This window comes from Daphnia pulex, chromosome 2, assembly GCF_021134715.1.
Source record: "Daphnia pulex isolate KAP4 chromosome 2, ASM2113471v1".
Taxonomy (NCBI): Eukaryota; Metazoa; Arthropoda; class Branchiopoda; order Diplostraca; family Daphniidae; genus Daphnia; species Daphnia pulex.
Window position 1 is genome coordinate 7,223,567 of NC_060018.1, and position 14,999 is coordinate 7,238,565.

The 14,999-nt window shown below is 42.0% G+C and overlaps 2 protein-coding genes across 3 annotated transcripts; one reads left to right on the forward strand and one right to left on the reverse strand.

The window, feature by feature from the left end:
- Positions 1-256: 256 nt before the first annotated feature.
- Positions 257-13,147, reverse strand: LOC124208521 (dual oxidase-like). 2 transcript variants are annotated; one of them, XM_046606293.1, is made up of 9 exons: positions 12,896-13,147; positions 12,588-12,832; positions 9,371-9,451; positions 7,513-7,674; positions 6,960-7,147; positions 5,397-5,601; positions 5,166-5,332; positions 3,357-5,091; positions 257-3,276 (listed from the first exon to the last, which is right to left on the reverse strand). In XM_046606293.1, exons 2-9 carry the CDS (start codon positions 12,742-12,744, stop codon positions 1,397-1,399), a joined length of 4,575 nt encoding a protein of 1,524 aa, XP_046462249.1. In that variant the 5' UTR covers positions 12,745-12,832; positions 12,896-13,147; the 3' UTR covers positions 257-1,396. The 2 variants fall into 2 exon arrangements, with proteins under 2 accessions (XP_046462249.1, XP_046462256.1); XM_046606300.1 differs by having other exon boundaries at positions 12,588-12,827; positions 12,896-13,126.
- A 650-nt stretch (positions 13,148-13,797) lies between these two features.
- Positions 13,798-14,941, forward strand: LOC124208546 (craniofacial development protein 1-like). The gene is made up of 4 exons (XM_046606364.1): positions 13,798-14,008; positions 14,066-14,195; positions 14,269-14,469; positions 14,574-14,941. The coding sequence occupies exons 1-4, from the start codon at positions 13,954-13,956 to the stop codon at positions 14,887-14,889; spliced, it is 702 nt and encodes a 233-aa protein (XP_046462320.1). The 5' UTR covers positions 13,798-13,953; the 3' UTR covers positions 14,890-14,941.
- Positions 14,942-14,999: the final 58 nt, after the last annotated feature.

A 14,999-nucleotide genomic window follows, 5' to 3' on the forward strand; every position in this document is an offset into this window, starting at 1 on the left:
TCGTCTAGTTCTAACGTCATATTTACTTTGAGGACTTTGAGCGATTAAGCGCAATAACCTAAAGGTAAAAGATTGAACGCCACTTGAAAAATAGCAGCATCAGTTTTTTGAAACTTAAAATTTACTTCAGCTTGCCACTGAAGCAATAATCCGAAATAATGGCTGACAAATCCATTATTTTTTGACATTCCACTTTTATTGTACACATCAAACATTATTTGTTTTCAAAAGGATTAATGCCATAGCAACAGCAGTCTACACGGATTCAAGTACTTTGTATTGACAGATAATCTAAAATCACCGACATAGTCTACTAAAATAAGATTCGAAAATTCCACAACCAAGTGCGTCCCCTTCCCTCTCCGTATGAATCGACCTTAAAATCGGCATGACGAACCAACTCGATCGATTTTGCCAGTTCAATATATAGTAATAGGCAAATTTAGTTCATTAGGTGTACGATCACAGAATCACACCTGATAAATAACTACTCCGTATTTTCTTTCGACTTTCAAGGTTTCGTTAAACTTACACTATAGCTACCATCTGCCAGATAGAAATTAATAAATTATGAACGTTATTGATAACGATTATATACTCGATATATAGCAGTTATAGCACACTGGAACGAAACCGCCCCTCATTCAAATGCAAACAAGGCGGTGTTCCAGACCGCTCGTAGTCAATTGAATGCATTCAACCTTATCCGCTAGTCCTAGATTTTATCAAACAAATTTTCTTTTTCAACCAAAAAATTATTTCAATGAATTTCAATCGTGTTGCTTGCTGGGTCATTAAAAAAAAGATAAAATTGCAATTCTGTTACCGCAGGTAAGGAGATGAAAGTGGCAAATATGTGAATCCGACATTTCCAGTATTTGAACCAATTAGCATTCGAATCTGAATGCAATCGTGAGAGTTCAATTCTATTCTTCTAATACCAAGTTTGCCCGTTGGCGGAAGCGATTTCAGCTTCACGAATCAGTATCATACCTGAAAATTCAAGAAAATGCACTCTGCAAATCAAAAAGTAACTTATTATATAAACCCTTCCTTATGTCTTCCATTTTCCAAGTATAACATGACAGATCGGGCGAATCGAGGGATCGCTCAAAAGGGGGGAAAATGACAAGTGCGTCCCACCATCAGGACAATCCAGAACAAAAAGACGCAATCAATTACAAAAGCAGCACGACGCTAATGAGAAGACATAAGAATGAAAATTCCAAGAAATCGGAAAATAAAATGAAAAAAACCAACGAGGTGATGTGAAACTGTTGAGGAACAAGAAAAAGAAAAACGATTAAATGACACGACAGCGCGATGATATAGGGCCTCTTCTATAACAAAACGTACACGACGCAGTTTACGACAAGGGTTAAATTCGTCACAGTGATTAACCGAAATTCTCGAAATGGTGAATGAAATAGGGCAGCTTGCGACCCTGATTCACTTCCTCGCAAGCGCTCATGATGGACTTGGTCAAGGGTCGCGGACCGCAACTGAAGACACCGATCTTGCTGACGTAACTGTGCTTCTTCTGAACGAACTTGAGGAAAGAGGTCATGTCCGGTCGACCAAAATGGTTGACCGCCTTCAGCCCGGTGAACATGCTGCGCTTGGAGATGCGCTGGAAGTGGTTCTCGCAAATGTAGAGCATCGTCGTGCGCAAATCGAATTTGTGGAAGAACTGAGTGATGAAGATGTGCATCTCCAGCACGTTGGTCACGTCCTTGCGCTCGACGTCTCTCAGGACGTCGATGAACCACTCAAAGTGGCGGTGCGACGGGCAAGTCCACAGGAAGTAGACCTTCTTGCAGGCGACGCCGGAGTAGCGGTTGGTTGACGTGCCAAAGACCAAATCGTTGAGGATGGAAGCGTAGGGCGTGACTCCGATACCTCCACCTACCATGACGGCGACTTCAAACTTGTACCAGTCCTGATTGCCGCCACCGAATGGACCGTCCAGTTGGATTTTAGGGTCCATCTCTTTCGGGTTGAAATTGCTTGGGTCGAAGTAATTGCGCAGCTTCCACGTCCAAGGTCCCTGCGCCTTGATGTGGCAGGATAAAAAGTTTTCGTGAGGAGCCGATGTGAGCGTGAACGAGTGGAACTCTTCAGGCTTGACTCCGGTGCACGAGAGACGGATCCACTGGCCGGAAAGATACTTGAAATTGGGTGGGCGGTAGAATTTCACCTTGAGGACGTCGGACGGCAGGAGGACCGTTTCGATTATGTCCAGGCCCATAAACTTGGTGCGCAAACTGATAATCTTGTCCAGGGTGTAGACGATGGCCGGTCCGATGAGGAAGATCCAGAAGCTGGGCGAGGCCGTCAGTCGGCCGAGTCCGTGCAAGATGGACAGGATGTAAAGGACAATGTATAAACTGTGAGTCATCCAGAAAAAGTTGTAGGCCTTTTTGCGAATGATGGGATGAGCAAAGACAAAGATGATGATCACAACGATAAAGAGGAGCACACCCGTCAGTCCCGTCAGAGTCTGGAACAGCCAGTAGGTGATGGTGGGCTTGTAGTCGCTGGGCAAGCTGATTTCCTTGGAGAGACAGCGCAAATGTTCGATGGGTTGCGTCGAGACGTGGTAAAAGTTGACGATGTGACCGACCGTGTGCAACATCGAAAAGAAGAAGGCCGTCAAGGCGCAAATCTTGTGGAACTGAATGTGAGAATCCAGTGGAATGTATTGCTGCACCGAGAACTCTTTGAGTTTGGTCAACAAGTTGCGGGACATGGACAACAACAAGAGGCTGTAGCAGAAGGAAAGGGCCGCGGCTGAGCCACGCGTGATGGCGATGCCGACGCCCATGATGTGACGCAGATCCGTGTGCTCGGACATGAACGAGTAGTGGATGAATCGGTCGACGAAAAGGGCAATCGTCACGACGTAGAAGACGAACAGGTAGAAAATGTTCTGGCGATTGCCCTCCAGGAAAGTGGTCAGCTCGTCCCACTTGCGCAGGATCGTGTTGCGGTGGCGCTCCTGGACGGCGTCGATGTGAAAGCTGGTCATACGGGCCACGTTGGTCGACGTGTCCAAAAAGTTCTGCTTGGCGCCTTTGCAGTCGAGTCCAATGGCGATAAAGTCACCGCGGTACTCGCGCATCATCAGCTTGAAATCTTCGTAGGTCAAAGCGTCTTTGTGTTCCAGGCCGGCAGACTGGAACATGCCGTCAATCAATTCCGTCACCTGGTCGTCGTTCAGGCTGTTGTTGGTACGCGCAATCTCGACCAACGAGCGCAACATCTCAGAAAGTTCACCTGTTGGTTAAAAATAACAAATCAATCAATCTCGAGGGCCAATCAAAAATGTCTGACCAATTAAGCTAATGCGAACGTACCTTTGTCGATGACGCCATTGCGATCGTTGTCGCACATGTCGAAAATGATGTGCAACTTGTCCTCGGTACGGCCCTTGGAAAAGAGGACGACGGTGTCGAGGAACTCCTGGAACGAGATGCGGCCGTCGCCATCCTTGTCGACGATGTTGAACATCATTTTCACGAAGACGTCGTCGCCCTTCATGCCCAGAGCGCTGGCGAATTCGCTGCGTGACAAAGACGTCCGCATGACCATGATGACATCACCCGTCACCTCCTCCATTTTGCGCTTCTCGCCCGGCTTGAGACCAAAGGTCAGAGCGTAAGCCTCGCGGAAGAAATGTTCCAGCCGCTTCTCTCGGCGCTCCCGCGTCTCCGCGTTGGACAGCATCTGCTCGCGGTAGGTGGGAATCTGTTCCAGGTGCTTCTTGTGGCTGGTCAGGAACGTCTCCAACTTGTGGAGGAAGCGCTTGCGCGACGCGTTCGAGTCGAATTCCAGGACGAGGTCGTAGTCGCGCGGCACGCGCACCAACAGCATCGGCTTCTTACGGGCGTCTTGCGTGACTTCGATCGTCAGCGATTCGACGCCTTTAAAGTTGACCTTGCGCAGCTTTTCACCTTTGCGGTTCACCGTGTAAAACGCCTCCTCGGGACCGAATTTCACCTTCACCAGTCGCTTGTGGTTCAAATGTAGCCACTCCTTGACGACCATCTTGTCCACCGATTTGCCGTTGTTGTTTTCTTCATGGCGGGCCTTGAGCTTGCGACGCTTGGAATTCTGCAATTTCACGACGCCGTAGCCAGCGCCTGCGGCGATAATCGGCACGAACGCCAAGAGGAGACAGCCGTAGATGTAGGGCACTTCGCTGCCCGCAAAGTAGTCGTAGCCGGCCAAGAAGTTGCAGGGGGTCAACAGCGAAGCGTTGAGCTGAGTCGGTTGAGGGCACGGGTCGCCATCGCGGAAGAAGAACACATTCCGCTGGATCTCCCCTTCGCTGATGTTCATCGTGCTGAGAATCACGTCGTAAAAGGTCGTTTGGCGGATCTCCTCGATTTCGCTGGCCGTAAACATGCCGTTTTCGCTGTTTTCGAACCAAAAGCGATCAGCGTCGCGAATTCGACCCAGCTGTTCCTTGATGACGGCCGTGAAAAGTGGACCAGGTCCGTTGGTTGACTCCAACATTCCTCCGATGTAGACGTCGACATTCCCCAAATCGTTTCCATAGAGCTCGGCCAGCTTTGGGAAGAGTTGAGGCTGTTGAACGGCTAGCGCCGGATTAATGTCGGTCCAGTTGGTGATGGGGCTCAGGCGGAAGCTGCGGCGGGCCGTGTTGTAGTCCGGCAGGCCGGTGTCTCGACCGCGCATGATGTTGAGCACTCCTAGATCGCGACGGGAAAATTCCATCGGTCCAAATAGCTTGTTGCGGACGTCGGAGCAGAGTAAACTGTCCTCTCGTTCGGCCAGCTGCGAGGCCATGCCCAGGATGAATTCTTCGACGGAATTGTTGACCAAAATTTCAACAGCGTCCCACCAGGCCGAGCAAAGTCGAATGGCTGGCGTCTCGTTTGGTCCCAACCTGAAATTGCATTGACCGTCACGTCTGTAGAGGCCGGGAGGGATCATCGTGTGACCGAAGCGGAAGGCAGCGCTCTGGAACACATGGCTGATTCCAGGGTGTACATCGGCTTTGTAGCCTTCGTATTCGCCGAGAGATTCACCAATCAGGGCCGGTAAATATTCGTACACGACAATGTTCTACAGATAATACAAAAATAAAAATATTACAACAAACGCTATGAATGGTTACATCCATCAAGATTTAGACGTACTTGCAATGTTGCCACCACTACACGACGAGCCCTTTGGAAGACTTCTTCATCCGACCATTCCGGATGTTCTTCTTGAATTCTACCAGCAACCACATTATGGAAACGGAAAAAGACAACGCCAATAGCAAGGATTGCAGGGTTCTGATTGGTCCGGGGATCTCCGAGTACTAAAATAAAAACATTCGTGAATGATTCGAGAATAATAAATCCCGTCGATAATTGGATACTCACGAAGCATTTTTTCGGGACTGGCCATGCGCATAATGTGCGGAGCAGGAGCAGTGAAAATAGGTACACGATCCTTGTTTCGTGGGGGCATTCCTTCCGAATCGCCCGATTTAAAAGTTCCGTTTTTGAATGATCGCATGGCGTTCACCCAGGCCTCACTTGTGCTGTAGATAAAACTGCCATCAATCCAGCTGGTCATCCGATTGATCTAAATCATAACACAAGGACAAAATGTCAATTTATAATTCGATTATTATTGTCTTCAATAACTTGACAATTGATCTCATGCGAATCATTTCTCGCACATAAAACGAAATTGACTTAAGTGTGTCAGGGGCTATCCGATCGTGTGGAAACCAACGAAATGAGATGATTCCCCTTGAAAAAAAATTCGAAAAACCATAAACAGAAGTGAAGTGCAAGTCTTTCGTTTCGGTCGATGGCAAAGTTGTAAACGGAATTAAACAAAACAAACAAAAGTTAAAAACTCCATAACGGGCAGTCGATAAGAAAGAAAGCTTAACCGCCGCTAATATATTCGTTTTCTCGCATTTTATCAGGAAGAACCCAGTGTACACGCACGAAATGCCTGTTACAAACCTGCGGGCCCAACTGATAACGTTTCTAATTAATGGTTGCATTCAATTAATCGTCTTGCACAAGATGCCTCCCAGTGAAAAGAGAGCGGATACGCCCGGAGTATAACGCGCTATAAAAAAAAAAGAAAAACATCTCGACATTTTCACGAAGTGGCAGCAGCAGCAGACTTCTTTCGCAAGCTTTTTTACATCACGCAACAACAGGAGCAGACGAGAGAAAGAGATATCCAAAATGGGAGTCTCGAGCACCGGGGCACTCGAGACGGTAAGAAAAAAGGGAAAAGAAAGAGATGGAGACTAGAGGCGAAAGAGAAGCAAAAGAGATGAAAACTCGAGAGAAAGAGAGAGAGAAATGGTTCCTTGGGAAAGAACGAAGGCCGTAGAGTCAATGGAAACAAAAGCATTGCAGCTCGGCCGTGTCGAAATAATAGAAAGTAGCCCCAGCGGCTCCTGCAATCACCATTTTGAACTAGAAGCAATAAATCTGGGGGGAATTTCGCTCTCAATGTTATACCATGTACATGATAAATAGCAAACGCCCTATAAATCAAACTGAAATCAGATTTGCTGTCCGAAAACAGATGACGGAACGTTTCGATTCGCCGGCAGAATATCCTTGCCCTCAATTTTCATTTTCACCCCCGTATTCCAAAATACGATTTCTTGTTACATTTGCAAATGTTTTTTACAGCATTGACAGCAACGCATAATAAATATCAACCTTAAAAGTTGATGGTCAAATTTCGAAAGCCATTGGCAATGCTATAAATGACAACAATTGAATTTTTCTTGCCGACAAGTAGTTCAGTTTGCTTACGAGCACTTCAAATTGTTTACTAGACGCAATTGGCTATTTCTCAAATATGCGTTTCACGCATGACTTCCCCGGAGTATTTTTATTTTATCTTATTTTTACCGGAGGTAATAGGAAATTACTGAAAAGAGTAAGCGATTATCTATGGTATACCTGTTCCCGGGGGCTGTTTGGGCTTTGTCCTGTTTTGTGGTCGTACCAGGCACGGTGAAATGGCATGAATTTCTTTCCTGTGCATTCTGCGTCATACATCTCGTCACACTTTTCGATATCTATTTTGTGCATCTCAATTGGGCAACCCGACTCGCTGGCCATCAGAATCTCCGAAGATACCATTTGTCCTGCAATAAACAAATAAAATACATCGACATACTTTAAGACATTGATCGATGACGCAACACTATTGGGCAATCAAAAGTTGTCGCCAACAATCGAAGGTAGACACAGAGAACCTCGATAGTGATCTCACCTAAGAGTCACTCATTATTTCGTAAAACCAAGTGCAATTTGCATATCAATTCAAGTTAGATTGATGTCGATTGATTCGTTTTAAAAATAGAAAAGTAAAATGTCGTAATTTTTACAGCATTTAGCGTTTTGCTACAAAGTTTTAGTCTTGGATTTTGAAAGTTTTCACCCTTATCAAACCCCAATGTTTGCTAAAGTGCATTTCTTTTCTGGACAAAACAGAGTATTAAAAACGTACCGAAGAAAGCGAAAAGAGCGGTGCGATTCATGACAGAGCCAAGTCCATCGGGACCTTTCATGAAGAGTTCACTGAGTTTCCTTGCATTGGGCCGATTCACTCCTCCCATCATGTAGACACCGTCAGCGTAGGTGGCTGGGACTTTGCGCGTCAAGTGACTGTCTGCAATACAAATGGCAACAATTTGATTTAGTTACAATTCACCTCACAAACATTCTGGCAAATAAACTAAAAACAAAAAGTTGTTACAGGAAATGCTAATCAGTTATCTACAAAGGCATTTACATTTAAGAATTGTACTTTTAAGTTCAGATGAAAAACGACCAACAGCAGAAGAATAGAATAGAAAAAAAAAATAAATAAATAATGCATCGGTTGTTTGCTGGCCACTAGAATCGCTAAAATGGAGGAGCCAAGGTGCGCCAACTTTTTCGTTACTGGTATGTTTGTTTTAATTATAATTTCACACGTCATCACGTAAATGCGTGGCTAGGTGTGCTTTTCATTTTTAAAAAGGACCATTCCAACATAAAAGCTCTCAACGCAAATGATAAAAGTATGCAAAAATAGTCGCCAAGTATAGTCTAGTCTCCGTTCAATTTTACAAGTCAGCATTTTAAATTATGTGAAGAGATGATTTCACAGCCCACAAATCTTATCATTTCCATCTATTTTTATAATAATAGATTAAATAAATGTGAGATGAAAAGTAAAAGAAGAAGACGAAGAAGAAAAGTTGCCAAGGCTAGGCGGTAAAATGCAAAATTGAAAAAAGGTTAGGTACACTAGTAGCTGCGATAAGTAAGACACTTCGTCAGGTAAAATCCGTTTTATCCTCCAAGGAAAAAAAAGAGAAAGGCAAAAAGAAAAAATGTAATCTCATGTTTCTTTAATTCCGTCTGTTTTGTTTAGCACTACGGTAAGGTAGCCTTGATGTCAAGCTTCATCATGATTCAATTCAAAAGAACAGGATCGGATTATCATGCCCGGAGGACAAGTTTAGCTCTTTTCAAATTTTTATGATCAAATTTACTAGAAAAATTGGGGTTTTCCCTGTTTGTATTACACTTTACATAGACAAAAGAAAATCTTGAAGTGAATTGAATTTTCCGTCGATGCCCTGTACATTTTATTATGACGACGACAATTTGTGGTGTCACTATTTGTTTTTCGTTTTGCAGTAATGTGTTCAACGTACCGTCTAAAAACCAAAAACAACAGGTGACAAGGGAAAAGGACGAAGGCTTGGCATTAGCGGCAAGAGTAATGCTATAATTTGGATAAATAAATCTAGGAAAAGGGCGTATGACATACGCGGCAACGCAAATGCCTAATTCGTGGGAGTGTTTTGCAAGGTGGTGTTAATTGCCTCTAAAATACAAAATATCAGGCAATGACAAACAATACACACCTTTTCTGTGGTATGTATTTAACTGCTTATAAGCATTCTATGAATGAGTAATGCACGTTATTAATGCCATACAACCTTATAAAGTTTATTCCTGATTTATGTTGTCAGCATGAAACTCCGTGAATGAGGTATGAGGAAGTATACTGCTAATATTTATAGCATTTTTATTTTTATTTCTAAAGTAATTTTCTACTAAAGTATCCGTGTCTAAAGTATTTGTCTACTAGATGAACTAATTAATAAAGTGTTGAATAATCACGCAATCCTAGTGCCTACCATTTCTAACTGTCTATAATTGAGTCTTAAAATGTGGAGTGTACGCATCTATTCGATAATAGAAATTAAAGAGAAGAAATAGATAGCAAAATTGTTTTTAATGATCCCCAAAAGTTACTGTAGGAATCAAACGAGCCATGAATTTAAAAAAAATTAAGACCGTTAACTTACCCACTGATCCCCAATCGGGATGAGCCAAGTTGTTATACCATCCATCGTATCGTGGTTTTTCGTAGGTGCCCTTAATCCGTTCTGTCAAAAGATAAAAACAAAAACAAGAAATTAGTTTTTCATTTGGGGTTGCGAAAAAGTAGATAGTGCCCATGGATTTCACCTATTAAACATTAAAACACTCTCGTTAGCAATCTTATCATCTCCCAGTATCGATTGCCCCCAGAATTGCAGCATAAATTTACAAAAGATTGTGCAAAACCAGATTTGTTTTGAGAACAAGTAACTCTGCCCTGCTTATTTATCGAGATTATATAATCACTGAATTGATTTGTTGACTTAAGAAAATGTTGCGCGTGTTGTGTCGATTTGCGGTGATTTAGTAGTTCATGGATCGCCTCACGAACTAGGCTAGTCGTTTTCATGGGTGCGAGCTTAGATAGTATAGAAAGGCGTTTCCACCTATCTGGAATAAAGCCGAAATCGGCACAGGTGCTCGGCTTTGGACACGCACGGAATGAGGGCCAAGTGCAAAACGCCTCAGCTGCAGTAACGCCGACGTTGTGAAATGCGAAGGGGGGGAAAGTGGGACATTTACTTTCGTTCCTCACGATACGCTGTCTGGAGCGAGATATTTGTAACAAAATGGGCGTCAACTAGGTGTACGTGCATGCCGGTGTAAGGAAGGCTCAAGGGATGGTGAAAATGCACTCTAGTACATTTCATACTTTGTATTCCATTAATGTCGGTTTTTTAGATGGCGGACATGCGAATGACCTGAACGGATGGGTGCGGTAGCAACCTTTTCACAAAAATTTGTAATCATAAATAAAAGGTAGCCAGCAGATCGTGATCAGTTTTTTTTTTAAATAAAATTTCGTGCCAATACAATGCATCAGTGTCACGATCACAAAAGTGTGTGAAGGAGAGAAAAATGGTCTTAAACATATTTCGTTTTTCTCGGAGAAAACCGGGAGAAAAAGTGTTGCGGCCGATTTGTGTTGGAATAATGGGTCGGACTTGTTTCAACAACGGCCAGTTTCACTTGTCGTCACGACAGCCGCAGCTGCACCTGTTCTAGATTCGCTCAAAGCGACCTTGTCCTGAAATTGATCAAACATTCCCATGCATCAACAAGCATCTTTTCTCTATTTGCTCCCAATGTTGATTGCAAAGTTGATTCCAATGGCGGGCGTTGAAATCACTATTTGTCTATTGGTAACGACAATCTTGCGTTACTTTTAAAAGCATCAAGTCCAACTTGTTAAATGTCGAATACTGGTCTAGGTAACAATTCAGACAATAACCATGAACCCTTTGTAATACAATTCCTCCCTCGAGGAGGAGGAGAGAGAAACTGATCGTCAATGGAGGACAAGATTCGAAACGGATTAGAATTGATTATTTTGTTTTTGAGAAAATGTTTGCACTCGATCACTCGAGGCCACACATTAATGGTAGACGCACCATTACTCAAGGAGAGAGTACGCAAATCTAGACATAGGAAATGACCTGAGGATTAAAAAGAAAGAGTCGCCATTGGAAATTTTGTCGCCTTTGAATTCTTTCCAAAAATTTCCCTTTTGACAGTTTTCCAGTGACGAAATAATGAAACTTTCAAAGACTTTTCTTTGGGACTAGTTGGCCTGGCAACGCGGGATAAGGTACTTACAGCAGTACAAATGCTGTTGTTTTTCCAAATGTTTTATGGCCAAATTATTACCAGACTAGAAAAGTGAAATAGAACTATCCTTTGTTCAGAATCAGAGGATTAAATTTTACTTTCTATTTCAAACAAAGACTCCTACTTTCTTCAAAATTTTGAAAAGATCAAGATATTGTGATTATAAAGGGTTTTGAGAGTCCAACAAGAGCTAGAAGAGTATATAATCTAACCACTGTCAGGTATCATGAACTGTTTTACTAGCAGGCTCAGGCTAGCTCAAGGGGTGTAACACTGACACAAGTGGTTGAAATTAATACTTTAAAAAAAGGATTAAGCTCTTATAATTCCTCAAAAAAGTTTTTTTTTAATGCATGCGAAATTCCCTTATTTAATTTTGAAACTCTTGGATAAGCTACAACCCAAAATGCATAAATTTTTCATTTAATTCCAATATTTTTGTTGTTGAATATTAAATGCGAGTCAGCTGTTACACATACGAATCAATTAATTAGGTTAAAACTGGGCTAGATAAGCGGCACTCTAAATCCCGAAACATTCTAAGCAGTACAGAGTGAAAGTTCATCATGAACAGCTGCCGAATAGTTTTGTTCCTGTGTCGCTGTTTTCAAACGGGAATGGGAGCCACAGCGATCAAAACGCGCTAAGGAAAGGTAAAGTATGTTTGTGTTACTCTTTTCCCCCCTTGAGATACTTTTTGATTCATCTTTTCCCGTTCTAGGGCGTCTAAGCTCCAGAAGAACTCGTCCGCGATTCAACATGGTCCTTGACCTACATTCATCCGAGACGAGCTTAAATATCACCGGAGGGGTAACATAGCTGAGTTTAGAGAAAAAAGGTCAAATCAAATCATCGTTACAAAAACAAATTCCTCTATCTTTGAATGAGACGAAAAATGAAGTGAATAACCCCGAAATCTAATTGAGACAAATTCGGAAAAAAAGAATGAACCGCATTTAAATAACGAAAGCAAAGTGAGGTAGAGCAGGGAAAGTCTGAAAAAAAAACATTTACATTGTTTCACTTTTGAAAGACAGTGTGGGCACAGAAAGCTATAATTGATTGCAAAAAAAAAAACCCGCCTTGGTAGAACTTCAAGCACAGCTGACTTAAATTTTTGCTTTCCTTTCTCTCTTGAGATAAATGTAATAGAACGACTAGCAAAGCTTCAAGGTTGTGAATCGAATTTAATGGTTGAGTAGAGAAACTAATAGATTCCCAAGTCGTGAGAAAGGCTACGCCATGGGAGCTACTACTTTATGAATTCACGTTTGATCATAAACTGGCAACATGCGATGAGGTGCTGTTGGAATGTAAGCCAATCCAACAAGTTGACCAAATGTTTCGTCTCGTCACATGCAGACGTGACGATTTCGACATCGTCACCCAAGATTTGTTCGAGAATCTCACAGTTTATGACCATTATGGCCGTAGTGTCCTTAGTTACAAACTAAAATTCTCCACGATCACCACACATGTCTCTTCGCTTTCACCCAAAAAGAAAAAAATGGAATTAAACCAACGAAAACTCACCTGCACGTGTCTGTCCTACAAATTGGGAGAAGGGAAGAACCATGAGTAATCCATAAACCAACCACATGATCGTGCCCTTTGTTACGATGGTCGTGCATTGTCTAGGCCACTTATCGGTGCGAGGTGTTGATCTTCCGCGGTCTGCTGTACAATCCATGGCGTGAACGGGGAGACCTCGATCACTGCTTGACCGATTACTAGTCCGACACGCTATCGCTAACTTTTCTTTCCTATGATTGGCTTTTCTAAACCACAGAAATTAAGTTAACTCTTGAGCAGAAACGACAAAAGAAAAATTATTAATTTACCTTGTCAATGTTGAGTCAGAATGTTTCGTAACCCCCCCAAAAAATAAAATAACTAAACAGACGGGAGCAAGAAAGCACGTCAATCAGGGCAAGCTCGTAGAAACACTCACACTTGCAAATAATTGATTCATGGATCTTTTCTTGAAATAAAACAGCTGTGGGAGCAGACTGTATGACAGTCTCGACGGTATCGATAACCGTTCGCAACTGAACACGAAAACACAACTGGTGTAGACAACAGTCAATATTCGCGCTCCTAGACATTCAGGTGTAGAGCTTTCTCTTCGTTCGCTTGTGGGTGGAAGAAAGGGAGGGCAAAAGAGTGGGGAGTGGGTGATGGCCTCGGGTTACCACCTTCCCCAAAAAGTTTTTCTCTTTCTGATATTTTCATTATTTTTTTTTTTGTCAGCGGTGCGCCACGGTTCCTTTTTTTTTAGGAAATTCGAAAGCGATCGCACTTTTCTTTTAATGGCAGTAAGTGCAAATGCAGTTAGATGTTTGTAGTTGATTTCTCGACAATTCAAGGATTTTGTTGCTTATTATATGTGTTTCACAGGAAATTGGTTATCCAACGAATTTCATAAGGCGCATGCCACCGCAACTGAAACCGATCACAACTAAAAACCTGACTGAAATGACTGATGACATTGTGGGGATACACAAATAAACAATGAAGTAATCGAATTATTTATTCCAAGGCTGTATCGTTTTTTAAATGGTTTAAATGTGCGGGTGAGGTAGTGAAAATGAAAATGAAAAGCTCTTTAAGAACGTTCATTGGCATCTAGCGGAAATTCATGAACTAAACTTCAGTGCGTCGACCGCACTGGAATGATGATTGGCTTCTCCTTTTATTCTTCTCCGTGACAATATGGATCAACGCAAGCAGACGAATTTGTATTCAATTTTTGATGTACCACTACCATTGTCGGCGGCGGCTAGTTTTGTTGAAGCTTCATTGCTGTTGCTGGTTAGAGACTTGAGTCTCGATGAGTTGGTTGATGTTAAGCGATTGAGTTATAAGTGAAACCACAGGTGAAACCTAGGTATTTCTCAAAATGAATGAAGAAGATTTTTCCTCAGATTCCAGTGATGATGATTACATTCCTACAGGTAATTGCTCCAAAGTATGTCTATCGATCACAATATCTTAGTTGTTACATTTTCCAGGTGCTGAGAGTGATGTTGAAGAATTATCAGATGAAGCTGAACAAATTTCTAACAATGAAAGTGATGACGCTGTAGAACAAAGCTCTTCCAAAAAGAGAAAACGTCCCTTAAAAAAGAATAAATTAAAAAAGTAGGCTATCTATAACAATCTTTATTTATGGTTTTATGTTGTGCCTTACATTTACATTTTATTTGTTTTGTAGAACAAAAGTTTCTGAAGAACCAGATGAAGGAGATAAATTAAAAAATACTGATAATGATGAAGATAAAAAACAAAGGATTGACAGTATATGGGCAAGTTTCAAGGAGGGAACTGACACAAAAGAATTAAAAGAGACTGTTGCACCTATTGTAACCAAACCTACAACATCTACAGTCTATAAATTTGCTGGAGAAGAAATCGAGTAATTTGAAACACATCAATGCATTTTAAGTTGACTGGGCTTTTCCTGGATCACACACTTTTTTCTGTAAATTAATATGTATAATATTCTATTTTTAAATTTAGAATCCCAGAAGAAGTTAAGAAAACTGGACCATTAAATTCCCAAGAAATAAAAGGAAAAAGACCTCCAGCTTTAAAATCTGGGGGCCTTTCTAGCTTTACCAGTCAACTGTCAAGTAAAAAAGCAAAGCTCAGCACATTGGAAAAATCAAAGCTGGATTGGGATCGCTTTAAAACTGATGAAGGAATTGCGGAAGATCTGAAATCTTTTAATCAAGGCAAAAAGGGATTTTTGGAAAGGCAAGCTTTTCTAGAACGGGCTGACGTAAAACAATTTGAGATTGAAAAAAATTTTCGTGCTGGGCGGAAACCTCAGTAACATACCATGCAAATCGTCTCCAACACTGAAATACAACAAATAAAAAGAAGAATTCAAATGTGTCGTTTCTTTTTACAGTTGCTATCACTTGCGTAATTTTTTTAAATACT